Source organism: Cherax quadricarinatus, chromosome 70 (genome assembly GCF_038502225.1).
Source record: "Cherax quadricarinatus isolate ZL_2023a chromosome 70, ASM3850222v1, whole genome shotgun sequence".
Taxonomy (NCBI): domain Eukaryota; kingdom Metazoa; phylum Arthropoda; class Malacostraca; order Decapoda; family Parastacidae; genus Cherax; species Cherax quadricarinatus.
In genome coordinates, this window is record NC_091361.1 from 14,298,710 (window position 1) to 14,326,209 (window position 27,500).

The following is a 27,500-nucleotide window of genomic DNA, read 5'->3' on the forward strand; positions in this document are numbered from 1 at the left end:
GCAGTGTTCCTTCGTTCTTATGTTCTTAAAAATTGATGATTTTAAACCCTAAGAACCTTAGAAAACATTACTTACCTTATTATAACAAGCGCAATTTAATTTAGCCTAACCCAACTATATATGTGATGAATGGTTTTGAAAACCGACAAGTTGAAGAATTGACACTTGTGCAACACATGGGAATCTTTATTGAAGATTCCCATGTGTTGCATAAGTGTCTCAATTCTCCAACTATACATATTGTAGAGAAGTTTACAATAATTTAATAAACACAATGAAATATATTTTTTCATTAGGTTCATAATGATTTTTGCGAAATTATTGTATACAAAAATTTTCGCTTGCCTTATTCGACAAAAAGAGTATTACTGTTTAAGCCAAAATTGCAAATTTTACCTATTCGGCACAACATATATACATATATATATATATATATATATATATATATATATATATATATATATATATATATATATATATATATATATACATATATATATATATATATATTTATTTATTTATTTAGTAACCCAGCACCACCTAATCTCCAAGCTACTAATTCTCTACATAATATTCACACCATGCATGGGCCTTAAACACAACATTTCCACTGCCTCCAGCCTTCTTGTTTCAACATTCACAACCCATGCTTCTCACACATATAAGGGCGTTGGTACCACTATACTCTCATACATTCCCCATTTTGCCTCCATGGATAACGTTCTTTGTCTCCACAGACTCCTCAGTGCACAACTCACTGTTATTTTTCCTCGTCAGTTCTATGGTTCACATCGTCTGTCACAGACCCATCTAATAGGTTCACTGCATAATAATGGCCAGTTATCCTACTAAAGTAATTCTACTTTCACATATCACTGTTAACTATATATAACCTCAGTGTCCTCGTATCGTTTGTAAAGGCTTGACAAAAGTCCTGGAGAGCGATACGTTGCCGCAGTAAAATATCGCATTAGTTGGACCTGTGCTCTATTAAATATACATCTTGATCCTGTACCTTCTCTGGTTGAAAAACATGAAAGACCAAAGAAAAAGAAAAGAAAAAAACTCTGAAGTCACAACAAAAAGCATAGAAAAAAACAGAATAATGAGAAATCAATAAAATAAATAAAATCAATAGTATCTCTTTCGACAAAACCTCGTCTCTCTTAGCTCAGTTTGCGTTTTTTCAGGCTTTAATTCATATAACTCTAAATTATGCAGTGGAAAGTTTTACTTGGCAGCAAAATTGCTTCCCCTAGCCTAGGCTGCCGTACATGTAAATGACTCCACTTTTATCCGTCAAAATAAACCTTACGTTATCTCTCCATAAAGTTTTTATTGCTTCTGCTTTTACAACCTACTGGCACCTGAGGCGCTCTAAATGGCTCCTTCCACCTGATGTACCTTGTTCTTAAAAGATAGAGAGGCAGGCAGGCAAGACCCTGGGTTTGCAATTATCATTGTTCACCATCCATTCCCAACTATTATAAGAAGACCCCCGTCAAGGAGGCTGCTGATGTGATCTTTATGTAAGGAATTGGACCTATGCTCCACTTCCTTGAGCCTAACATTAATGCCTTCCATTCCCCCTAGGAACTGTATACCTTCTGCGGGTTTAGCGCTCCCCATTAATGTAATACCAATAATAAGAATAGCAGTAGCAGCAGCAACACTAAAAACAAGAATAATAACCAGAACAACAAAGTACATAGGCAATACAAAGGTAGTCATCGTTTTTGAATGGATTTAAAAAAAAAAATCCATATTTCACATGTTTTGATATAGGGGATCAGCAGCACTTGATCGAAGGAACTGAAATTACTTTCCCGTTCCTCTTCAAGGGACGATGGCGGAACTGGGGTGGTTCCTTGATGTCGTGAAAACGCTTTTGTTCTAAGGAATTGGACTTTTTTTGACTACTACTTCGGAACTGAAGAAACCCACTGCGTAGGCGAAACGTTTCAACAATAAAGATACCCAACTGTTGCACATGTCTTACGATCATCACTTCCTCGTTGCCTGACTCAAGTGCCGAAGTTCAGAACCCCCCCTCTCTCTCTCTCTCTCTCTCTCTCTCTCTCTCTCTCTCTCTCTCTCTCTCTTACTCTCTCTTACTCTCATCTTTTAAGAACAAGGCACACCAGGTGGAAGAAGCCATTTAGAGTGCCACAGGTGCCAACCTTTTATCATTCAAGGGTCAAACTGAAAAGCCAAATTTAAAGGAGGGCCGCAGTGTGTAATGACTAATATCAACATCATACATATAGCATTATAACATGGTAAAATAATTATACTGAAAGTCGTAATATGTAATATAGGTAAATAGTTCAATTTCTGTTATAGAAATACTGTATTTAAATTTTTACGAAACAGTTGAGACTACGGTAAATAATATACGTTCCATGATCGTAAGACAAAATCGTAATGTTAATGCGACACTTGAGACTGAACGTTTCCAGCAAGCTTAGTGATATTTCTCTTTTGGTTACAGTTTCCCAATCTGATGCAGATGATCACCAGGAAGCCTTGATCTAAGCTTGAATTTCAGTCATTTCGTTTTTTAAAAAGTTTGTTCGCAGATGCAACTGAGCCCGGAAAACATGCTATCAGCAAACTTCTTTACATATATTAACTCCTCGGGCAGAGATACATAGAATCCCAAATGGCTATTTTCTTGAAAAATCCTTTTCAATCTGTGGTTGACCTGACGGTCATGTAGCCCATGTAGCAGGTGCTACGTGTGCTACTAGGATACACCGACACTCACCAGAAGTGAAAGGTAGTTGTTAGAGGTGGCGAGAAGGCTTTGGTGCAAAATGGCTCTAAATATTTTGTAACTGTTGACACTGTGCGGTGTGGAGCCTATAAAAGTGAATTCGTAATTTCATGCGAGGGCCGCATCCATTTCCTAGGAGGGCCACACGTGGCCCTCGGGCCGCAGGTTGGGGACCCGTGCTTTTGATGCTTAGACTTTCGTTCGACTTTGACCATGATTCTGGCTTCCTCTTGTACAGTGCGTCGATTTTAGGATCATTCGCACAGCAAGGACCGGATCGGATTCAGAGTCCCGTCCAAGCGATCTTGATCTGTAAAGAGAACATAGGAAAAAAAAAGAGAATGGAGTGACACTGCAGCAAACCTACTGGCCTAGATTAGGCAGGTCCTTCTCTGTGGAAAGACATATATATTTCACGACTTCATCAGTCCTAAAACAGAGGTAACAGGTACAGGGAGGTTTGCCAGAGTATCCTGGCCCAGGTCTTCTCCATAGTGGCAGGAGTCAGGTGGAAAGCCACGAAGTTAGCAGTAGTAGTAGTAGTAATAATACCTCTACTAACCTCGCGGCTTTCCATCTGACTCCTGCCACTATATTTATCTCTGTATTAGGACTTTAGAAACCACTCGTGGCTGGCCAACGACCAAGTGAGACTAATTAAACTGAGTAAACATTGAATAAAACTGTGTATAAATGCTATATCCTTATATCGGTGTATATACATTGAGATACATAAGTGTTTTATCCACATCTTATAGGTATCACCGAAACATTTCTTAGGTCCTTCTCTAAACCAATTATTCCCACCTACGCACTTGCCCAACTTTTCCCCAAAGCTTCCTAAGAATTAGCTTCAATACCTCAGGTTCTAATCAAACCCTGCCCTTCTCTCTCAGAAGCAACCTGATCGAAAAACTTTCCCCCTGCAATCTATATTTCAAGTTAACTCATGGACTAAATTGTTTTGTCTTCAACGAACGACATCTACAGAGTCTTTTCATGTAGATGACTCACGAAATCGTAATGACACGATTGCAAACAAACCATACCACGGACGGGGATAGAGCCCGCGATCAGAGAGTCTCAAAACTCCAGACCGTCGCGTTAGCCACAGGACCAGCTAGCCACAATAAGATTCGTCCAACTAGGTATATTCTACACCATAGGAAGGTTAGCATAGGCACCACTGTGACCACAAATACAAGTTTTTAGGGACGAATCTCCAGCTAGCGTGGCCGTGACGAACTCTAGCTCAAGTCCCCTCAAAGCCGTCAACATGACTCACGAAATCGTAATGACACGATTGCAAACAAACTATACCACGGGCGGGGATAGAACCCGCGATCAGAGCGTCTCAAAACTCCAGACCGTCGCGTTAGATTCGTCTGTAAAAACTTGCATTTCTGGTCACAGTGGTGCCTATGCTAACCTTCCTATGGTATAGAAATATACCTAGTTGGATGAATCTTATTGTGGCTAGCTGGTCCAGTGGCTAACGCGACGGTCTGGAGTTTTGAGACTCTCTGATCGTGGGTTCTATCCCCACCCGTGGTATGGTTTGTTTTCATGTAGATAAATGGTCCAGAGAACCGACAAGTTGATCAATTATACACAAGTGCAACACTTGGGTATCTTTATTGAGGGAAGATTTCGCAACACTGGCTTCATTAGTCCAATACCTTACCATTATCCTTTATATTATACTGATGAAGTCACTCTGTGAACAAACGTTTAATCAATAAAACTAATACTGAAGTGTTGCACGTGTGTCTAATTTATCATTTCAGGTTCTCGAGAGTGGTATGCGAATTATCACCGGGCAGAACGCTGATCAAGCCCACATTATTATTATAATTATGGGAGAAGGCTAAACCCGTAGGATTATACAGCGCATGTGGGGGGGGGATGGAAGGTATTCAGATTTAATCGTTCTTCCTTCAATTCTTTATTCGGAACTATTCTTGTTCCTAACATCCTAGTTGAACAAGACGTTTTAACTGTGATACTGAAACTATAGAGCAACAGGAGATTCAGAATCTACCGATTCCTAAGTTAGACGATTGTGTCCTTCCTGATTCCGATCGAAGACGTTATCATTGTAATATAATTGAATTAACAATTGACTGCCGAGAACTTCCACCCTTTGTGTAAATACCGGCACAATGTTTACAAATGAAGAAATTTCTGGAAGATAGCATGGTAGGAAGCATGGCTTCAGAGATAGTTATGCAGGGTAGTGTGGCTTCAGAGATAGTTATGCAGGGTAGTGTGGCTTCAGAGATAGTTATGCAGGGTAGTGTGGCTTCAGTGATAGTTATGCAGGGTAGTGTGGCTTCAGAGATAGTTATGCAGGGTAGTGTGGCTTCAGAGATAGTTATGCAGGGTAGTGTGGCTTCAGTGATAGTTATACAGGGTAGTGTGGCTTCAGAGATAGTTATGCAGGGTAGTGTGGCTTCAGTGATAGTTATGCAGGGTAGTGTGGCTTCAGATATAGTTATGCAGGGTAGTGTGGCTTCAGTGATAGTTATACAGGGTAGTGTGGCTTCAGAGATAGTTATGCAGGGTAGTGTGGCTTCAGAGATAGTTATGCTGGGAAGTGTGGCTTCAGAGATAGTTATGCTGGGTAGTGTGGCTTGAGATAGTTATGCAGGGTAGTGTGGCTTCAGAGATAGTTATGCAGGGTAGTGTGGCTTCATTGATAGTTATGCAGGGTAGTGTGGCTTCAGTGATAGTTATGCAGGGTAGTGTGGCTTCAGTGATAGTTATGCAGGGTAGTGTGGCTTCAGTGATAGTTATGCAGGGTAGTGTGGCTTCAGTGATAGTTATGCAGGGTAGTGTGGCTTCAGTGATAGTTATGCAGGGTAGTGTGGCTTCAGTGATAGTTATGCAGGGTAGTGAGGCTTCAGAGATAGTTATGCAGGGTAGTGTGGCTTCAGTGATAGTTATGCAGGGTAGTGTGGCTTCAGAGATAGTTATGCTGGGTAGTGTGGCTTCAGTGATAGTTATGCAGGGTAGTGTGGCTTCAGAGATAGTTATACAGGGTAGTGTGGCTTCAGAGATAGTTATGCAGGGTAGTGTGGCTTCAGAGATAGTTATGCAGGGTAGTGTGGCTTCAGAGATAGTTATGCAGGGTAGTGTGGCTGCAGAGATAGTTATGCAGGGTAGTGTGGCTTCAGTGATAGTTATGCAGGGTAGTGTGGCTTCAGAGATAGTTATGCAGGGTAGTGTGGCTTCAGTGATAGTTATGCAGGGTAGTGTGGCTTCAGAGATAGTTTTGCTTAGTAGTGTGGCTTCAGAGATAGTTATGCAGGGTAGTGTGGCTTCAGAGATAGTTATGCTGGGTAGTGTGGCTTCAGAGATAGTTATGCTGGGTAGTGTGGCTTCAGAGATAGTTATGCAGGGTAGTGTGGCTTCAGAGATAGTTATGCTGGGTAGTGTGGCTTCAGAGATAGTTATGCTGGGTAGTGTGGCTTCAGAGATAGTTATGCAGAGGAGTGTGGCTTCAGAGATAGTCATGCAGGGTAGTGTGGCTTCAGTGATAGTTATGCTGGGTAGTGTGGCTTCAGTGATAGTTATGCAGGGTAGTGTGGCTTCAGTGATAGTTATGCTGGGTAGTGTGGCTTCAGTGATAGTTATGCAGGGTAGTGTGGCTTCAGTGATAGTTATGCTGGGTAGTGTGGCTTCAGAGATAGTTATGCAGGGTAGTGTGGCTTCAGTGATAGTTATGCAGGGTAGTGTGGCTTCAGTGATAGTTATGCAGGGTAGTGTGGCTTCAGAGGTAGTTATGCAGGTTAGTGTGGCTTCAGAGATAGTTATGCAGGTTAGTGTGGCTTCAGAGATAGTTATGCAGGGTAGTGTGGCTTCAGAGATAGTTATGCAGGGTAGTGTGGCTGCAGAGATAGTTATGCAGGGTAGTGTGGCTTCAGTGATAGTTGTGCAGGGTAGTGTGGCTTCAGAGATAGTTATGCAGGGTAGTGTGGCTTCAGTGATAGTTATGCAGGGTAGTGTGGCTTCAGAGATAGTTTTGCTTAGTAGTGTGGCTTCAGAGATAGTTATGCAGGGTAGTGTGGCTTCAGAGATAGTTATGCTGGGTAGTGTGGCTTCAGAGATAGTTATGCAGGGTAGTGTGGCTTCAGAGATAGTTATGCAGGGTAGTGTGGCTTCAGAGATAGTTATGCTGGGTAGTGTGGCTTCAGAGATAGTTATGCTGGGTAGTGTGGCTTCAGAGATAGTTATGCAGGGTAGTGTGGCTTCAGAGATAGTTATGCAGGGTAGTGTGGCTTCAGAGATAGTTATGCAGGGTAGTGTGGCTGCAGAGATAGTTATGCAGGGTAGTGTGGCTTCAGTGACAGTTATGCAGGGTAGTGTGGCTTCAGAGATAGTTATGCAGGGTAGTGTGGCTTCAGAGATAGTTTTGCTTAGTAGTGTGGCTTTAGAGATAGTCATGCAGGGTAGTGTGGCTTCAGAGATAGTTATGCTGGGTAGTGTGGCTTCAGAGATAGTTGTGCAAGGTAGTGTGGCTTCAGAGATAGTTATGCAGGGTAGTGTGGCTTCAGAGATAGATATGCTGGGTAGTGTGGCTTCAGAGATAGTTATGTTGGGTAGTGTGGCTTCAGAGATAGTTATGCAGGGTAGTGTGGCTTCAGTGATAGTTATGCTGGGTAGTGTGGCTTCAGTGATAGTTATGCAGGGTAGTGTGGCTTCAGTGATAGTTATGCAGGGTAATGTGGCTTCAGTGATAGTTATGCTGGGTAGTGTGGCTTCAGAGATAGTTAAGCAGGGTAGTGTGGCTTCAGTGATAGTTATGCAGGGTAGTGTGGCTTCAGTGATAGTTATGCAGGGTAGTGTGGCTTCAGTGATAGTTATGCAGGGTAGTGTGGCTTCAGTGATAGTTATGCAGGGTAGTGTGGCTTCAGAGATAGTTATACAGCGTAGTGTGGCTTCAGAGATAGTTATGCAGGATAGTGTGGCTTCAGAGATAGTTATGCAGGGTAGTGTGGCTTCAGAGATAGTTATGCAGGGTAGTGTGGCTGCAGAGATAGTTATGCAGGGTAGTGTGGCTTAAGTGATAATTATGCAGGGTAGTGTGGCTTCAGAGATAGTTATGCAGGGTAGTGTGGCTTCAGTGATAGTTATGCAGGATAGTGTGGCTTCAGAGATAGTTTTGCTTAGTAGTGTGGCTTCAGAGATAGTTATGCAGGGTAGTGTGGCTTCAGAGATAGTTATGCTGGGTAGTGTGGCTTCAGAGATAGTTATGCAGGGTAGTGTGGCTTCAGAGATAGTTATGCAGGGTAGTGTGGCTTCAGAGATAGTTATGCTGGGTAGTGTGGCTTCAGAGATAGTTATGCTGGGTAGTGTGGCTTCAGAGATAGTTATGCAGATTAGTGTGGCTTCAGAGATAGTTATGCTGGGTAGTGTGGCTTCAGTGATAGTCATGCAGGGTAGTGTGGCTTCAGTGATAGTTATGCTGGGTAGTGTGGCTTCAGTGATAGTTATGCTGGGTAGTGTGGCTTCAGAGATAGTTATGCAGGGTAGTGTGGCTTCAGAGATAGTTATGCTGGGTAGCGTGGCTTCAGAGATAGTTATGCAGGGTAGCGTGGCTTCAGTGATAGTTATGCAGGGTAGTGTGGCTTCACAGATAGTTATGCTTAGTAGTGTGGCTTCAGAGATAGTTATGCAGGGTAGTGTGGCTTCAGAGATAGTTATGCAGGGTAGTGTGGCTTCAGAGATATGCAGGGTAGTGTGGCTTGAGATAGTTATGCTAGGTAGTGTGGCTTCAGAGATAGTTTTGCTTAGTAGTGTGGCTTCAGAGATAGTTATGCAGGGTAGTGTGGCTTCAGAGATAGTTATGCTGGGTAGTGTGGCTTCAGAGATAGTTATGCAGGGTAGTGTGGCTTCAGAGATAGTTATGCAGGGTAGTGTGGCTTCAGAGATAGTTATGCTGGGTAGTGTGGCTTCAGAGATAGTTATGCTGGGTAGTGTGGCTTCAGAGATAGTTATGCAGATTAGTGTGGCTTCAGAGATAGTTATGCTGGGTAGTGTGGCTTCAGTGATAGTCATGCAGGGTAGTGTGGCTTCAGTGATAGTTATGCTGGGTAGTGTGGCTTCAGTGATAGTTATGCTGGGTAGTGTGGCTTCAGAGATAGTTATGCAGGGTAGTGTGGCTTCAGAGATAGTTATGCTGGGTAGCGTGGCTTCAGAGATAGTTATGCAGGGTAGCGTGGCTTCAGTGATAGTTATGCAGGGTAGTGTGGCTTCACAGATAGTTATGCTTAGTAGTGTGGCTTCAGAGATAGTTATGCAGGGTAGTGTGGCTTCAGAGATAGTTATGCAGGGTAGTGTGGCTTCAGAGATATGCAGGGTAGTGTGGCTTGAGATAGTTATGCTAGGTAGTGTGGCTTCAGAGATAGTTATGCAGGGTAGTGTAGCTTCAGAGATAGTTATGCTGGGTAGTGTGACTTCAGAGATAGTTATGCAGAGCAGTGTGGCTTCAGAGATAGTTATGCAGGGTAGTGTGGCTTCAGTGATAGTTATGCAGGGTAGTGTGGCTTCAGTGATAGTTATGCTGGGTAGTGTGGCTTCAGTGATAGTTATGCTGGGTAGTGTGGCTTCAGTGATAGTTATGCTGGGTAGTGTGGCTTCAGTGATAGTTATGCAGGGTAGTGTGGCTTCAGAGATAGTTATGCAGTGTTGTGTGGCTTCAGATATAGTTATGCAGGGTAGTGTGGCTTCAGAGATAGTTATGCAGGGTAGTGTGGCTTCAGAGATAGTTATGAAGGGTAGTGTGGCTTCAGAGATAGTTATGCAGGGTAGTATGGCTTCAGAGATAGTTATGCAGGGTAGTGTGGCTTCAGAGATAGTTATGCAGGGTAGTGTGGCTTCAGTGATAGTTATGCAGGGTAGTGTGGCTTCAGAGATAGTTATGCAGGGTAGTGTGGCTTCAGTGATAGTTATGCAGGGTAGTGTGGCTTCAGTGATAGTTATGCAGGGTAGTGTGGCTTCAGAGATAGTTATGCTGTGTAGTGTGAATTTCGGGACATGAAAGCGAAAATATTTAAGGCAGTAATTATTCTTCAGTGCGTTAAGTAAACTATTGGGGAACGATAAATGACTCGCCAAACACAATAAAGTCAGGGATGGGGGAAGAAGGGAATGTAGCGGGTGAATGGTTTACAGTAATGTCATAAAGAGGGGAATGGAATAGGGAATAAATAATCGGTTATCTTTTGCTAATAATCCTATGGACCACGTGTAATAATGATACATAACAATCACTTTTAATAATGATCATGTATTGGTACCCCCAATAGGCTAAAATGAAAATCTACAGCCTACAATAAACATTGCAATTTACAGTTGTTAATAGACACACTAAGTTATCAGAAATGTTATCCTCGCCTTGTTACTTGCTCTACATTATCCCAAAATCCATATAAATATAACTACCCAACACTCCTAACTGCAGTCAAAATATATACAGATAAGGCCAAAAAAAAAAAAAACTTTTTACACCATTACAATCACAGCTGACAAATATCTCTTAACCTGAAGTTTTAACAATGCTGCCACTTTTTCAGACGTTTAGATGCCCTTTACCATTCCATAAGATGCAAAAATGTCCTCATTCTCAACTCCACGTCGGGATAATCGTTCCAAATCAGTGTGAGGTTAGCAGTATCCTCCCTCGACGATGGCTTGAGCTACACTGAGGCAAAACAGCCATCTGCTACATATTTTGTGATTTTCCCTCACAAACCAACACAAAAATATATAAATAACACAAAAGAGCTAATTACTAGCTCCCTAACTATTGACAAAATAACGGGGCTATTTTTACCACCTTAAGGATAAATTAAACCTTTGAAATTAAATATTTTTGGCCCCTAAAAATTTCTAGCCAAATTATAGCCATTCTTGAAAAACAGGAAACTTTAAAAAATAAAGAAAAAAGGTTTATTCTTTCCATGACAAAGCAAACACAATCATTAAAACCCATTGATCGACACCATGCCCAGCCCTTCTAGGGTAGGGTAGGTGCCTGAGCCCGAGCTTACAGCTCATAAGACTGTCATTCCCATTTGCCCCCTTGTGGCGGGGATGGCAGACCAGAGAGGCCTAGCTTGTGGCTAGGCCTGGGGACAGTTGGTCCCAAAGATGAGGAGGTACTTGTCTCCTCCCATGGGAGACTTAGGTCTCAGACACTCCCTAAAGAGGGAGCCAAGGCCGGGCCACCACTTGGACAAGGCCCGGGCCGGGAGAATACCGGCTAATATTTAACTAACTAAAACCCATTAAACCAATATACTCTTGCAGCCGTCGCTTATCTTCATAGGCCTAGCCTAAAAAAGTAATTTAAAGAAATTATTAAATTAATATGTAAAAAAAGAAAAACTTCTGAATGACACAAGATGGCAGCTTGAATCCTAAAAATTAATATATTCCAGGTGATCTTAGTAAACACAACAGATTAAATAATATATTTTTTATTAATACAAGAACATAAGGAACACTGTAGCAGGCCTACTTGCCCATGCCAGGCAGGTCCTCCTACCGACTTATGCCAATGCCTTACCCTAGTCTTTTCAGGTCACGTTCACTTAAGGAACACGGCATCTAACCTAGTAGCACAAGCTAGTCAGGTCGAACTCATTTAATTGCTTTAGTGTTATGGTGGATAGCACTTTACCTAAGTTATACTCTCCATACTTGCTAGTTTCACATCATGAATATTCCACAGTTTACACGCCTTACCTTTCAGCGCTGTATGACCCTCTTGGGTTTAATGTTTAGTTTTGTTTATAATAATATGGTTGGTAGTGTGGCTTCAGTGGTAGTGTTGCTTCAGTGGCAATTATGGTGGGTAACGTGGCTTCAGTGGTAGTTAGGCTGATTGATGTGGTTGAATTCAGTGGAAGTGTGGCTTCGGTAGTAGTTCTGCTCTGTAGTGTGGCTTCAGTGGTGGTTATGCTCTGTAGTGTGGCTTCAGTGGTGGTTATGCTTTGTAGTGTGTCTTCAGTGGTGGTTATGCTCTGTACTGTGGCTTCACTGGTGGTTATGCTCTGTACTGTGGCTTCAGTGGTGGTTATGCTCTGTAGTGTGGCTTCAGTGATAGTTAATGTGGATAGTGTTACTTCGGTAGTTATACTGAGTAATGTGGTTTCAGTGGTAGCTCATCACTATAGTGTGGCTTCAGAGCGTCATACAACTCAGCTGGTAGGTCCGTGGCAGTGCTTTCGTTTAGCAACCGACGTACCCGTGTTCAATCCCAGGCTTGAAAGTATGGATATGTAAATCTCCGTACTCCTGATGCCTCTGATCATCCAGCAGCACATAGGTGTCTGAGTCTTAGCTGACGGTTGAGTGGCATCCCGGGTAGAAGCGTGTGGTAATCCCTCTTACTGACATCTTAAATAGAGTTGGACTCTGAAATGTGCTGACGTCGGTTGCAGCACTTTCCTCAATAAATTCAGCAGTGATAAAAATATATTTTCTTGTATGCAGAGTTTTACGACTGGGAACAGCCTCTGTCTCTCCGTAGCTTGCTACAACATGTCTCATTTTTCCTTTAAAATGTTTATAATTTTCTGCCAATTAGTTATCATAGTTTGTGGATAGTTTGAAGGAAAGATGAGGGAGGTTTAATGGGAGAGAAAGCCAGCGATAGGGAGCTGTTGAGTGTGTGTACTCGCCTAGTTGTACTCGCCTACTTGTGGTTGCAGGGGTCGATTCCTAGCTCCTGGCCCCGCTCTTTACTGGCCTCTACTGGGTGTCACTTCCGCTCCATGAGCTTTATCATTCCTCTTCATAAAGCTATGTATGAATCCTGCTTCCACTACATCACTTCCCAGACTATTCCACTTCCTGTGTGGAATAGTGTGTGTGTTTGTGTGTGTGTTTGTGTGTGTGTTTGCGTGTGTGTGTGTGTGTGTGTGTGTTTGTGTGTGTGTTGCTGTTGTTGGTACAGAAGTGTTGAAGATCAGGAAGTGAGGAATATAATATAGGAATGGGAAAGGTTTGAAAAGTGAGTAAAAGGAGAAAAATAAAGGACCAGGAAAATTAGGAATGAAGATGAGAAAAGGGAACATAATAGATTTATACGAGAGAAATGAACAGAAGGATTTAGGATAAGGGGACAGGTACCGTGTAAAAATTCGGAAGGGGACAAGAGAAATGGCAAATTTGATAAACGGGAGGGACGACAGAAGAAAAGGGTTTTATAAAAACGAGCAGTAGAGGATGTTCAAAATAAAATAGGGTGAACGGTTTACATAAATAATTAAAAAGGAAAACAGTAAAGAACATAGAAGCACAAATAGCATCGATAGAATATAAGAGAGGATTACGAATAAGAGCCCATTAACCGATAACTCGAGTGAAAAGGAGCAAGGAGAGTGATAAAGACGTAAGAGGGGAAATAAGCATTAACATACTAAAAAAAAAAAAAAGAAAACACGCTTTGCAAAGTATAATTTATATTTTAAGTAACGTGTTCCTTAGGCGACGATTCTCTTCGGCCACATTTCGCACAGTCGAAGTCTCGCTTAAACTTGCTCTGGTTAAAGTGTCGTCACCACCATCTTGTTGACGTTTCACCCCAGTTGACAAACATGAGAGAAGTAAGAGAAGAGTGTCAGCGAGATCGATATCAAATATAAACTTAACAGGATACCAAGAAAGAGATACCCTGAGATGAAAAGTCTTAGGAGAGAAGGAATCTGTCAAGACACGGGTAAAGGAATCCACTGATGATTAAGACACATGTGCAACAGTTGGGTATCTTCATTGTTGAAAAGTTTTGCCTATACGTAAGATTTTCCATTTAAATACAGAGACAGCAGGTGTAGTAGTGAAATGAAGATGTAATCAGTCTCCAGGCTGAGGGACTGACTACCTTGTTTCAGACCATGGAACAGAACTCTTCTCCAGGCTGAGGGACTGACCACCTTGTTCCAGACCATGGAGCTGAACTCTTCTCCAGGCTGAGGGACTGACCACCTTGTTCCAGACCATGGAACAGAACTCTTCTCCAGGCTGAGGGACTGACAACCTTGTTCCAGACCATGGAACTGAACTCTTCTCCAGGCTGAGGGACTGATAACCTTGTTCCAGACCATGGAACAGAACTCTTCTCTAGACTGAGGGACTGACCACCTTGTTCCAGACCACGGAGCTGAACTCTTTTCCAGGCTCAGGAAAGGAGAAGAACTGTGCATGGATGAGAAAGGGAGAAGAACTGTGTATGGATGAAATAGAGTAGCTTTGCATGAATAAGGAAGATAAATAAAACAGCAAGAGTTTGGAGAATCCATTACAGAGATATGTATGCAGCGTTACGTAACATTATCGTGGAGACGCTTCAACCCCCAGCAGTTTTATCAATCTCATACAGAGAAAGGTTAGATGAGGTAAGGCTTTTCGGGAAACATGAGTGTTTCCTGACGCGGGTCGTAGTCGGATGATGACCCACAGCTGGAGCTTTTGGTCATCTGACCGAGGCCTTCAACTGGCTTACCTGTCCACCCGTCTAAAAAATTATGGCCATAGTTATAACCAATTATTTTTTTAATACAGAAAAAGGCAAGTGATGTATATGGTAGTGCAGATACTAGAATGTGTGTAGCACTGTGCTTCAGCTTGAGAGTGATGTTACCTGACAGTGTATCCTGACGGCTTAAACGCAGCTTAGCTTAGAGTATTGATGTTTATGCCAGGAGCAAGGGGCTAGTAACTCCTTCTCCTGTATATATTACTAAATGTAAAAGGAGAATCTTTCGTTTTTCCTTTTGGGTCACCCTGCCTCGGTGGGATGCAGCTAGTGCGTTGAAAGACGAAAGATGATACTTTTTCTCATCGTCCATACGGTATAACAAAAACTGTCTTAATATCTATTATATTTGCGAATTGCTCACTGGTTGCGTTTATGATCGTCGTGTTGCTGTTACTCTTAAAGTGTAATTAGAGAAACTATTGGAAATATTATTAGTTATCTTGCTGTTTGGTTTGTTCAATCTTTCCAGAGATTTAAGAAGGTTGGGAGTGTTGGTCCATAGAGCACGATGTCTACAGCTATTGCAAATTACATAAGAGAGGAAGATATACTGATGAAGAAAGATCCAAAGAAGTCAACCTTTCTTTTTCTCTCCCCTGATAAACCAAGACGAAAAAGTAGTTTTAAGGTGGTAAGTTCTCAGCCTTGAGAACGTTTAGCTCTTTAGTCTCGACCAGTGTGAAGCTCAGGCACGAGAATGCGGTCTTCAAGATGTTTTCAGCTTTGTGAGTAGCAAAGTGTTACGCCCCTTGTTTATTTAATCACAAACTGGATGATGTATTTACATGTGTTGATTTGGCTTTTTCACTTAATATTATATTAAGAAGCATCTTCATTAATAGCTAAAATGAATATACTCGGCTTTATAATAATATCTGAACATAAATTGGTTAGGTTTGTACATAGGATGTTTCATTGTTCTAAACTGCTGGTACAGCATGGTTAAGCACCAGGGGACAGTTTGAGTTACTCAGACCAAGTTAAGGTCTGGTGGTAAAGCCATACCTTGTTAAGTTCACACTTCCTCTAGCTATGGAAGGATCCTGTGGAGAACCTGGCTTCACGATAATTCCCAAAGAGTACACTGGAAATTTGGAAACCTTGTGGTCGGGCATTACTTTGTCTGAGAAGTCTGTCGAGTAGCTCGTAGAAGTTACGAGTAACAATGAACGGGTCTAAGTGATAGTGTTTCCAGACTCTATTCGAGAAGGGAGATATTGTGAAAAGCCCCTGAGGAAGAACTCGATTACTTGTGTTAATATTGTGTTTATAAACGCCTGTGTATATATCTCTTTTGACTCATTGTGATCGACTCTAGAAAAACTGACTGTTTCCTTTTGTGAACATTTAACAAGTTATTTTGATAATATTTTATTAAAGATAATTATCTCTACTCATAATTGTTACGGTATGAGTAGTCTTGCTTATCTAAGAAATAATGGAAAGATTATGTGATTATTAATGAAGTTAATAAAGCCAGTTGAAACCACAGAGATTGTTCTGCCTCCATAAGTGGTCCCAGTGATTGATATCCTCTAGACAAGATAAACCTGTCCTTTCTGGTGTATGTATGTTTGTCCCGAGCCCTGTTCGTAACACAAAGCCATTCAGTAACTCGAAGATATTAATTTTTGAGTTATTTAATAAGTACTTTTTATTGCAAAACTACTTTTTCTTGTCTGAGGAACTATTCACCACCTCATCTTTACTTCACCATTAATTCTGCTGTCTCTATAGTCACCTTTGTATTCAACTAAGGAAGCCTGCAAATAAGATACAGTTGCAACAATAGTCTGAACTTTTGTACGCATCTTACTCATCTACTTGTCGATATTTTGTATCCATTATAATAATTATCATGTACTGTATCTGGCAAAGCTAGATACACGTCCACATATCTCACTACAGTCTCTCTTCCTGTGGATTTTTCCATGGTGACGCCGCCTCCAACTGCTTCGCCTCGCCTATCTACATTATAATAGCCTCTTTCCCTATCACCTGCTGTACTTTTATCAAGATTTATGGACTGATCACACCGATTCCAGGCTGAGGGACTGATTACCTCAACTTCGTTCTTCGCTGTATCGGACTGAGGAAGCCACTGGCTGGCGAGAGTTTTCCATAAAGATTCCCATGTGTCGTCGGTCTTCTGAATCATTTAACTAACAATTTTGATATTGTGGATTATAGGGAAATGTTATTTAAACACACAATCCGTATGTACATACTGTACAACAAGAATGGAAACACACGAGCAAACACTGTGCTCTCCCACATTGAAAATGGAAAGATAATGAAAATAAGAACATATAACCTAGGTAGAAATTTGATTAAAGCAGGTATAAAGCTAAGTAATAATGACATGCTTTCCTAAGTAGTTCGCATGAATTCGATCCCTACTGTTCCATCGAAGTTGACGACAGCTCCTACTCTCTGGAATATGAGATTCACCAACATCAAGGAATCTCTCTTGAAAGATTAATATTACTGTCTTGATGCCATGAGTGGTTGCAAGAGTTTATCCATTCTCTCCCTCAACCTTCATATCCACAAGAAGCTTCAGTATTGTTAGGCATCATTGCATGATGGGTCGCAGGGATTCAAACCCACACAAGAAGCAATAAAATTAGCATGACCACAGAAGTATACTGTATGGGCTCAAATCCACATAAAAAACTTTAATAATGTTAGCATCGTCCCACGAGGGATTCACATGGGTTCGCACTCCCACAGCAATTTACATCATTCCTTTATAGGCTACATGGATTCAATCCCTCTCAAGATACTTTATCGCAAGTTGGTCGAAAGGTTTCAAACCCCTTACAGGAATCAAAAAATGATACTAGCATCACTCCATAACCAGATTGCAAGGATTCGAAACCCTACAAGAAGCATTACAGTGGCGTGTGGGAAGGTGAAAGCCACAGTGCCATTTATCTCCGGCGCTCCTTCTAGGGCCTGATACGGTCTCTCAGGTATTCTTGGTCTTACTAGTCCAGCATCCTATTGAAGGCACAATTCTCTATCTTAGAGCCCACCTACTACTCGGTGAGTCTCGGGGAAATCGGATTCAGAGCTTAGAGTCAGGGAAAGACTCGGGGAATTGGACTCCAAAGAGACATGAAATTCTGGTGTAAAATCGGTAATTACTGGGTAGTGCTTTTTTACATTAGAGTCGGCCAAAAAAAAAAAAAACCCGAATTGACATAAAACCTAAATAAATAACTAATATATAAATAATTTATTTCTATCTTAGGCCAATTCTGCTTTTTTTGAGAAATTTATTTTTGAACTGACGTACATATATTTGATAATTTACAATAACTTTAATTCTGCTGAAATAAACGTAATATATTTTACCCAATTTTACCAAATCCATCCTAGGTCGGCCGAAATTTAGTTATTAATATTTAATATCGATACAACGGTATAAACTCGGTATATACTCATGTTGACTGTGTACTGAAACATTATTTTTATTATACTTTCTAGTAATTAGGGATGCTGCTAGTTTTGAGATCAAGGATGCCCTTCAACCAGGCTCTCAGTATATATACCTTTCAACCAAGTTCTCAGTATATATACATTTGAACCAAGCTCTCAGTATATATACATTTGAACCAAGCTCTCAGTATATATACATTTGAACCAAGTTCTCAGAATATATACCCGGGCCGGGGGAATACCGGCGAATAAAAAAAAAAAAAATTAGCTGTCAAACTGCTGAGAATGTCCAGGATATGAGACATTCAACGCTGCTGGTATAATAACAGTAATTGTGATTTGTTAAGAGCTGAATACATGATGAAAATTTGGCATTGTAATATTTCATCAACTCATTACAGAAGGTTTGCTAACTCATCAGGTGAGAGAAGATGGGTCGAAGATATATTTTATATAAAGCAAGGGAGAGATGCCATGGGGATGATGATGTTTTTAACATAACACGGAAGAGAAGCTGTATCATTGGTGTTTCTAGCACAACACGGACGAGGTGTGGTAATATTGGTATTTTTCATTCAGCACGGACGAGGTGTGGTAATATTGGTGTTTTTAATACAACACGGACGAGATGTGGTAATATTGGTGATTTTAGTACAACACGGACGAGGTGTGAAGCATTTACAAATAATCGCAATGGAATTCATGTTGCTTATTACTGTGGACCACTGAGAGAGCTACAGAAAAGGAAATTTATTCTGGCTTTGGTTTTATCAGACATTTTCACTGCTGGAAGCCCCAGCGACGGTGAAGTACATTTCTACACTTGATTAGTTTCTGAAGTAGTTGATCAGAGTTTCAGACATAAAGAACTAGCATTTATTTTTTTTTTTTTGGGGGGGAGGGGTTACAGACAGTTCTGAGCCTAGGTTCATCGTTACCTCCCCTGGTCGTTCCACTGGTTGTGTCCTCTGGTCGTTTCTCTGGTTGTATCATCTGGTCGTTCCACTGGTTGTGTCCTTTGGTCGTTCCTCTGGTTGTGTCCTCTGGTCGTTCCCCTGGTTGTTTCCTCTGGTTCCCTCCACTAACCACTTCATCTGATCCATTCTTTCGATCAGCTCCACTCTTTACAACTTCCTTTTGCTTTCTCTGGGCGCCATCTCGGCTCGATTTCTCTATTTCCTTCTGCTCGCTACCTCTGCTTGCTTCCTTCTGCTCTGCCTTTGCTCCCTGCCTCTGTTTGCTGCCTCTGCTCGCCTGAACTTATCTTCAGTTAGAGAGACTTGCCACATTAATATCCGTTGTGCTAGAATTTTAGTGGCAAACACGAGAAAAGCTTTAAAAAGTTTGTGTAGTCTGTGGCTCATGCAGACCCCGTTTGAGCGCCTGCACAAGTGTGCGTGTGATTGTGTATGTGCGTGCGGCGTGCGTGTGAATACGTTCATGTACGCCTTTACACATGAGTGTATATGCAAAACCACCACAGGGGGAGTTGAATGATAGATTTAGGCCTTTCGTGTTGCAATAAACACATCTTCAGTTGCTTGCATTATTGCAGAAATGTGTAGGAAGTTCAGAACCGTTCTGAACGAATTTATCTGCACTACTCATTTCTGCAATATTGCAAGTTCCTAGAGTTATGTTGACTGCAGCATGAAAGACCTAGAGCTCTCATTCATCTCCCTCTGAGGGGGAGTTGAATGATAGCTCTAGGATAGGGAGTTAAATAGGGAGTTGAATTGCTTGTTCGCGATTATTGCATAGTGTGTGTACACCTTATTTATGTAATGTGAAGATAATTCATATTTGCCACAAATGGGTATTTGACTGCTTCCTCACAACTGAATTTTGCATTTGATTTAGGTTTTATTTCAATTACTTATTGTTGCCTGATGTGTATTATTATTATTATTTTTAACGAACTGGCCATATCTCACCAATACAAGGTGACCTAAAAAGAAAAAAGTTTCTCTTTTTAAATTTAGTAATGTATACAGGAGAAGGGGTTACTAGCCCCTTGCTCCCGGCATTTTAGTCGCCTCTTACGACATTCGTGGCTTACGGAGGAAAAATTCTGTTCCACTTCACCATGGAGATTCGAACTAAACAAGAACAAGAACTAGCAAGAAAATACAAAACACTCAGGGGTGTGTGTATATGCTTCTACACGCATGTGTAGTGTGACCTAAGTGTAAGCAGACGTAGCAAGACGTACCTGAAATCATGCATGACCCAGAAAAGACACCAGCAATCCTACCATCATGTAAAACAATTACAGGTTTCCGTTTTACACTCGGCAGGACGGTAGTACCTCCCTGATCAGCTGCTCTCTGCCAACCTTGGATTATTATTATTATTAATGTGTTGAAGAGGATGGGTTAAATTCCTCAGGAATCATATTGCGCCTGGAAATGGGAGTCAGTCAGGATTAATTTAGGGAAGGGGAAGGTGGCCCAGATTCCTTGAAACAAGGATATCCCCAATGAGAAGGTTCTCTGATTAGCACCACTGCACTCCCATGTACGTGCTAGCCTTGTACACTAGCCATGTACACGCTAGCTACCTACATGTTTTTCCAGTTTACATGCTAGTTATCCACATGTTGCGATGTATAGACTAGGCATGTACGCACTAGACACCTACAGGTTTTTCTCTGTATTCACGCTAGTCATGTACACACTAGCCACTCGCATGTTATTGAATAACGTGTGGGTGGATATTGTGTAAGTGGGCATAATAGCTCTCCCATGTTCACACTAACCGTGTACACACTAGCCACCCACACGATATTCCAGTGTACTCACTAGCCACCCACACGATATTCCAATGTACACACTAGCCACCCACACGATATTCCATTGTACACACTAGCCACTCACACGATATTCCAATGTACACACTAGCCACCCACACGCTATTCCAATGTACTCACTAGCCACTCACACGATATTCCAATGTACACTAGCCACCCACACGCTATTCCAATTTACTCACTAGCCACCCACACAATATTCCAATTTACTCACTAGCCACCCACAAGATATTCCAATGTACACACTAGCCACCCACACAATATTCCATTGTACACACTAGCCACCCACACGATATTCCAATGTACACACTAGCCACCCACACGATATTCCAATGTACACACTAGCCACCCACATAATATTCCAATGCACATAATGGGTTATATCAGTACGAATATTAATTCATAATTAATAATTGTGTAAATCGCTAAAATTCTGTTGGTCCTCCATGGCAAGGGGTTGTTAAGGCTCGACTCTCCGTCTGTTAAGATTATGTGAGTATCTAAATACATACTGTAGCAGAGGGTTGGGCTAAAAATGTTTTAATTAAAATCTTTAGGTCAGACGGAGCGTTTTAACGAAGTCGTAGTTGACTTGTTTCAGCAGCATCATATTGAGTTGCGAAGCAAAACAATGTGTTACTAGCAGAAATAATTTTGGTATCACTGAAATGTTACATAAAGAATGTTTTACAAGTTTTTGTATTATTGAAAATAATTGTTATTGGTAATTTTATTATTATTATTATTATTATTATTATTATTATTATTATTATTATTATTATTATTGTTGTTAGTGTGAGGATAATAAGTATTATTTTCATCTTTATTTCTCCTTCCTTCCACCCACGATTATTTCTATTTTCTTACTCCCTTCTCTCTCTCTCTCCTTTCTCCCTCTCCCTCTCGTTCCTTCCTCTCTCCCTCTCGTTCCTTCCTCTCTCCCTCTCGTTCCTTCCTCTCTCCCTCTTGTTACTTTCTCTCTCCCTCTCGTTCCTTTCTCCCTCTCGTTCTCTTCTTGCTCCCTCCCATACTATCTCCCTCTAGCAACTTTCCATCACTCACCCACTAACTTCCCCCGTCCCTCCCTCCCTCAGGTGGTGTTCTACGGGTTCGTGACACGTGTGTACAAGAAGAAGAACAAGACCACTTACCCTGCTGAGTTCTTCATCGTGAACGTGTTCAAGGGCGCCGACCTGGTGGCCAAGTTACTGAAGGTGGATGGTGGCTACGGTGGTGTTTACAACCTCAGGGACAAGTGAGTACCTGTAGTGTGTACCTGTGGTGTACCGTTGATGCTGTACCTGTAGAGTGTACCTGTGACGCTGTACTTGTGACGCTGTACTTGTGATGCTGTACCACTGGTGCTGTACCATTGGTGCTGTACCTGTGGTGGCGTACCTGTGGTGGTGTACCTGTAGTGCTGTACCTGTAGTGCTGTACCTGTGGCACTGTACCAGAGGTGATGTATTTGTAATGTTGTACCAGTTTAAGTATATATAATCGGTAATAATGTTTTTGTTAACGAAACGAAAATTTACCAAAAATCTTGAAGCTTTGGAACACAATAAAAAAATGGGCGTCATTCAGAGATCATAGATTATTGGACTGACTGGACACAAAATGGTGTTTGCCCCCAGGTGTGATAAATGGTGTTTGCACCCAGGTGTGATAAATGGTGTTTGCACCCAGGTATGATAAATGGTGTTTGCACCCAGGTGTGATAAATGGTGTTTGCACCCAGGTGTGATAAATGGTGTTTGCACCCAGGTGTGATAAATGGTGTTTGCACCCAGGTGTGATAAATGGTGTTTGCACCCAGGTGTGATAAATGGTGTTTGCACCCAGGTGTGATAAATGGTGTTTGCACCCAGGTGTGATAAATGGTGTTTGCACCCAGGTGTGATAAATGGTGTTTGCACCCAGGTGTGATAAATGGTGTTTACACCCAGGTGTGATAAATGGTGTTTACACCCAGGTGTGATAAATGGTGTTTGCACCCAGGTGTGATAAATGGTGTTTACACCCAGGTGTGATAAATGACGTGTTGAACATGAGACACTTTATGCAACATATAGGAATCATTACTGCGGAAACGTTTAGCCACACAGCGGCTTTATCAGCCCAATGCAAAGAAGAAAGGTATAAAAAATGGGGTTTGTGGTAATCAGTCCCTCAGCCTGGAATCGATGTGTTGGGTCCATCAGTCTTGAAGACTGACGGACTCCACACATCGATTCCAGGCTGAGGGGACTGATAACCTGAAGCTCCTCCTTTACACCGTTCTGCTTCGTATTGGACTGCTGAAGCCACTGTATGGCGAAACTTTTCCTCAATAAGTATTCCATATGTTGCTTAAGTGTCCCATACTATGTTACAAATAGGCGATATCTGTAAAATATAGACATCTTCAGAGAATACTAGAAGGTCTCCCCCTCTAGCATTCAGACTGTTTCTGGTTTTTGTAACAAGTCAGAAGAAGATCAGGTTTAGTTATCCCTTGAATTGAGTGAATTAATAAGAGTTTTGGGCTTACAACTACGTGATAATCCAACGAAATAAAATTTGAGATCTTTAATAAGAAAGGTGTCTAGGCGGATAACATGTATTACATAGTTTAGGATACAAGCTCCTTCGTATCTTTTGTAGTTTAATATCGAATTGTACATAGGGTAATAGCAGTGCTGAGGGCACTTCTCGAACAGTACAAATCGTGAGTACTATGGTGAGATATGCTCTTGAATACGAATAATACCAATATATATACACCTAGTTGTGGTTGCAGGGGTCTAGTTATAGCTCCTGGCCCCGCCTCTTCACTAAGTGTATGAATGTGAGAGTGTGTGCTCAAAGTACTCGTAATGTCTCAATAAGATTTGACTCGAAATAGACTTAAAAAGTGACTGACAATATGTCCTCAAATAATCTATCTTCTCGACCATCAAGGCAATCAAAACATCTAGCTTGTACAAAATGACGAAACATTCACCAAATAGCAATAATGTACCAAGCAGTAGCACGGCGTCAGGAATAAGGAGACAAAATAATGACCATAACTAAGGACTATCATCAGATCCTCCATAAAAGGTATAAACTTCCTCAGTACTGAATCTAAGTTCAGCATGACCAAATCCCTGGCTACGACGGTGCGTAGATGCCACATAAAGTAGGTCAGAAGCTTCACCTTGGGACCAGGGTTGAAGAGTGTCTCCAGACGACACACTGTTACAAAAAACGCGATATCTAATAAGCATAGAGATCTCCAGTGAATACTAGAAAGGACTGCCCTTCTAGCATCCAGCCTGTTACTGGGTCTTTGTAACAAGTAGTCAGTATCCTGGTCCAATTATCCATTAGAATTTAGTAAGATTCAATAGTGCTTCAGGATTACAACTGGTAGGCTACTAACTAAAGAAATTAAAATTTAATAAGTTTATTAATAACAATAAAGTTGCCTAGGCGTATAAGATCAAAGTAAATTATAGTAATCAGTTGAATATAATATAGGACACAAGTTCCTACACTTCTCTGGTGTACTGTAGTATTGTGCTGAAGGCACATATCACATCTTTATGGCTTTTAAGTACCGTCTGGTACATTGTTAACATTTAATAACATAATACAAATATATACAAGTAAGTTTGTGTGTAAGTGCTCTAAGTAGTTCGCTATGTCTTAAGACTCGACCAGACTTAACCAGTGACTGACTAAAAGTCCTCACATAAATTAACTTCTTGACCAGCCTGGCAATCAGAACAGCTTGCTTGAACAATAAAACGACTGATAAGCCGAACAGCAATATAACAAGCAACAGCGACACAGAATCAGGAACAAGGAAATAATATAACCACAATAAGTAGGGACCATCTGCAGATCCTCCACAAAAGTCACAAAACTCCCATACTACTGAATCTAAGTTCAGCACTAGAAAATCCCCGACTGTGACAGTACACAGATACCAGTACAAATTAGGTCAGAAGCTACAGCTCAGGACCTGAGTTTCTCAGAGTGTCTATGAGACACACAACCTCAGTACAACGTCGAAAATCACTAAGTCTAGGCTATGTTCTGTGAACAGAGTTACACAGAACCAACAACAAGAAAGCGACAAAGACGATCTTCCAACAAGGGCCCACAAGGGAGAGATGGAGAGGGACGTCTTGTTGGAAGGCACGTCAAACAGACAAGAGCGCGTAGGCCAGGCAAACACTTCTGGTGAGGTGAGAACCCCACCCTGATCACGTGACTCTCTATGGACTGCTGCTGCCCAGCAACACAGAAGCCGGCAGCAAAACAAGTAGAGTGAAAATTACAGTAGTTAGACAATACTGTCAGCTACTTAACACTCGAACTATGAGCACTGAATAATATATAAATGTTACATCCTACCTATTAATATAACTAAGTCAAATAATAATATAAAGCAATATATTTACGATTTAGGTAATATCACAAATATAAGCAATATAAAATTATATGAACAGGTAATATACATTATATACATTGTGACCCATTCAGTGGTCGCAATACACACTACCTCTGCATAACGTCAAAACCACTAAGTCTGAACGAGAGGTACGTTTCGAACTCACCAGCGAAACCATACTCTTCCATAACAGTCTAAATAACGAAAAAACAGTCAGAGACAAGAAATCCCTGGAGAGATGTTTCTTGTAGAAGTCGCTCGACAGATGTTTCCAGGAGTAGAATCAGAGAGAGAGAGAGGGAGAGAGGGAGAGAGAGAGAGAGAGAGAGAGGGAGGGAGAGAGAGAGGGAGAGAGGGAGAGGGAGAGAGAGGGAGAGAGAGAGAGAAGGAGGGAGAGAGAGAGGGAGAGAGAGAGGGAGAGAGAGAGGGAGAGAGAGAGGGAGAGAGAGAGGGAGAGAGAGAGGTGAGAGATTTAGAGAGAGAGAGAGTGGGGGAGAGATTGAGAGAGAGAGAGAGAGAGAGAGAGAGAGAGAGAGAGGGGAGAGAGAGAGAGAGAGAGAGAGAGAGAGAGAGAGGAGAGATATAGAGAGAGAGAGAGAGAGTGGCGAGAGAGAGAGAGAGAGAGAGAGAGAGAGAGAGAGAGGGAGAGAGAGAGAGGGGGGAGAGAGAGAGAGGGGAGAGAGAGAGAGAGAGAGAGAGAGAGAGAGAGAGAGAGAGAGAGAGAGAGAGAGAGAGAGAGAGAGAGAGAGAGAGGGAGAGGGGAGAGAGAGAGAGAGGGAGTGAGAGAGAGAGGGAGAGGGAGAGAGAGGGGGAGAGAGGGAGAGGGAGAGAGAGGGGGAGAGAGAGAGAGAGAGAGAGAGGGGAAGAGAGGGGGAGAGAGAGAGAGGGGGAGAGAGAGAGGTAGGATTGGGCCTTATACAAGACCACAGACCTACATCCCTGCAGCTGCCTCAGTACCCTACCTCTCTCAAGGGCAGGCACCTTACATTCCCTACACACCCACCACCTCAAGCTGACCACTTCATCATGAGGAGCCAGTCTATCACCATCCTGTCGGCCAACATTAGAGGTTTCATTACTAATGTTGGAGAGCTCACACATAGCTTTGTGAACACTCGACGTCCAGACATGATAGCTGTTGTTGAAACATTTTTGGATGACAGGACTCCAGAAAATTTTGCAAGAATTGCTGGCTACACCTCATGGATGAGAAGAGACAGGCAAGGGCAAGGAGGTGGTGTTGCTGTGTGCTTCTCTAAAAGTGTTCATGCCCAGCACATAGATGTTGCCACCCCCTACACATCTTGAAATGATGTTCTTCAAGCTCTGTATAAACACTAGTACCTCTGTACTAGCATGTGCAATGTACACACCTCAGTGGCAACATGCAGACCCTATCAACTTCCTAATGGAAAATATTGACTCCCTTCTGCTACAACACAACTGTCAACATATTATAATTGTTGGTGACCTCAACCAGCACCTTATACAGAGGGACTTTGATGACCTTCTTGCAGTGTTTGACATGAGAAACTTTGTTGATTTCCCTACTCATATCTCTGGCTCCTCCCTTGACCCAGTAGTGAGTGATCTGGCAGAAGGCATAGTCACTTGTCAACCCCTCGGCTACGTTGGATCGTCTGACCACAAGGCTGTTTTTACCACACTTAAGATCCCAACAGAACGAGGTGAGGAGTCCACACGCACAACCTGGCTATGGGAAAGAGGTAATTGGCCAGCCCTTTGCTCTGAGCTCGCCACCACTGACTGGAATGCTCTTCTCCAGGGGGATGTTGACAACCAAGTGAAAGCCTTCACTGGACACATCCTTAATCTGCAACAAGAACACATTCCTCACCGGCAATATGTGACAAAGCCTACAGATCAGCCTTGGTTTGGCTTTCGTTGTAGAGAGGCTGCTACTGCTAAGTACAAAGCATGGCGAAGGTATAAGAGACATCCTACCACCTATAACAGGAACTTGCACATGCAAGCCTGTAGGCATATGGGTGATGTTCAAAAGTGGGCCATTGCTAAATGGGAGGTGGACACAAAAAGAAAGTTAGCATCAGGTAGGGTAGGCTCCAAAACCTGGTGGTCCCTGGTCAAGGACAGACAAGGTTATCTGCCTGATGAACTTATTCCACCTCTAAATCGACAGGATGGGACCACCTCTACTAGTAGTCAAGAGAAGGCGGACCTCTTTGCTGAACACTTTGCTACCAAAATGCAAGTTCCTGATCCAGCAAGGGACCCTCCTTGGCTAGCTGCAAGAACTGTGTCAAAACTGTCAGTGGTGACAATAAGGCAGGAGGAGGTGCATTTCCTTCTTAAATCACTTGACCAAGAAAAAAGGCTGGGGCCCAGACAAGTTGAGCCCAAGATTGTTGAGAAGATGTGCAGACCAGCTAGCAGCACCTCTAACTCGCATCTTTCAGCACTGCCTAGTACAGTGTAAATGGCCCTCTCCATGGAAAGAGGCAAATGTAGTCCCTGTTCA

The 27,500-nt window shown here is 42.0% G+C and overlaps 1 protein-coding gene across 1 annotated transcript in view; it reads left to right on the forward strand.

The window, feature by feature from the left end:
* The window catches only part of LOC128695258 (uncharacterized), a 1,855,180-nt gene that overhangs the window by 787,963 nt on the left and 1,039,717 nt on the right, over positions 1–27,500 (forward strand). Inside the window, exon 5 of the mRNA XM_070099904.1 lies at positions 21,672–21,832. Coding sequence (XP_069956005.1) covers positions 21,672–21,832 — 161 coding nt within the window. The remainder of the gene's footprint in view (positions 1–21,671; positions 21,833–27,500) is intronic.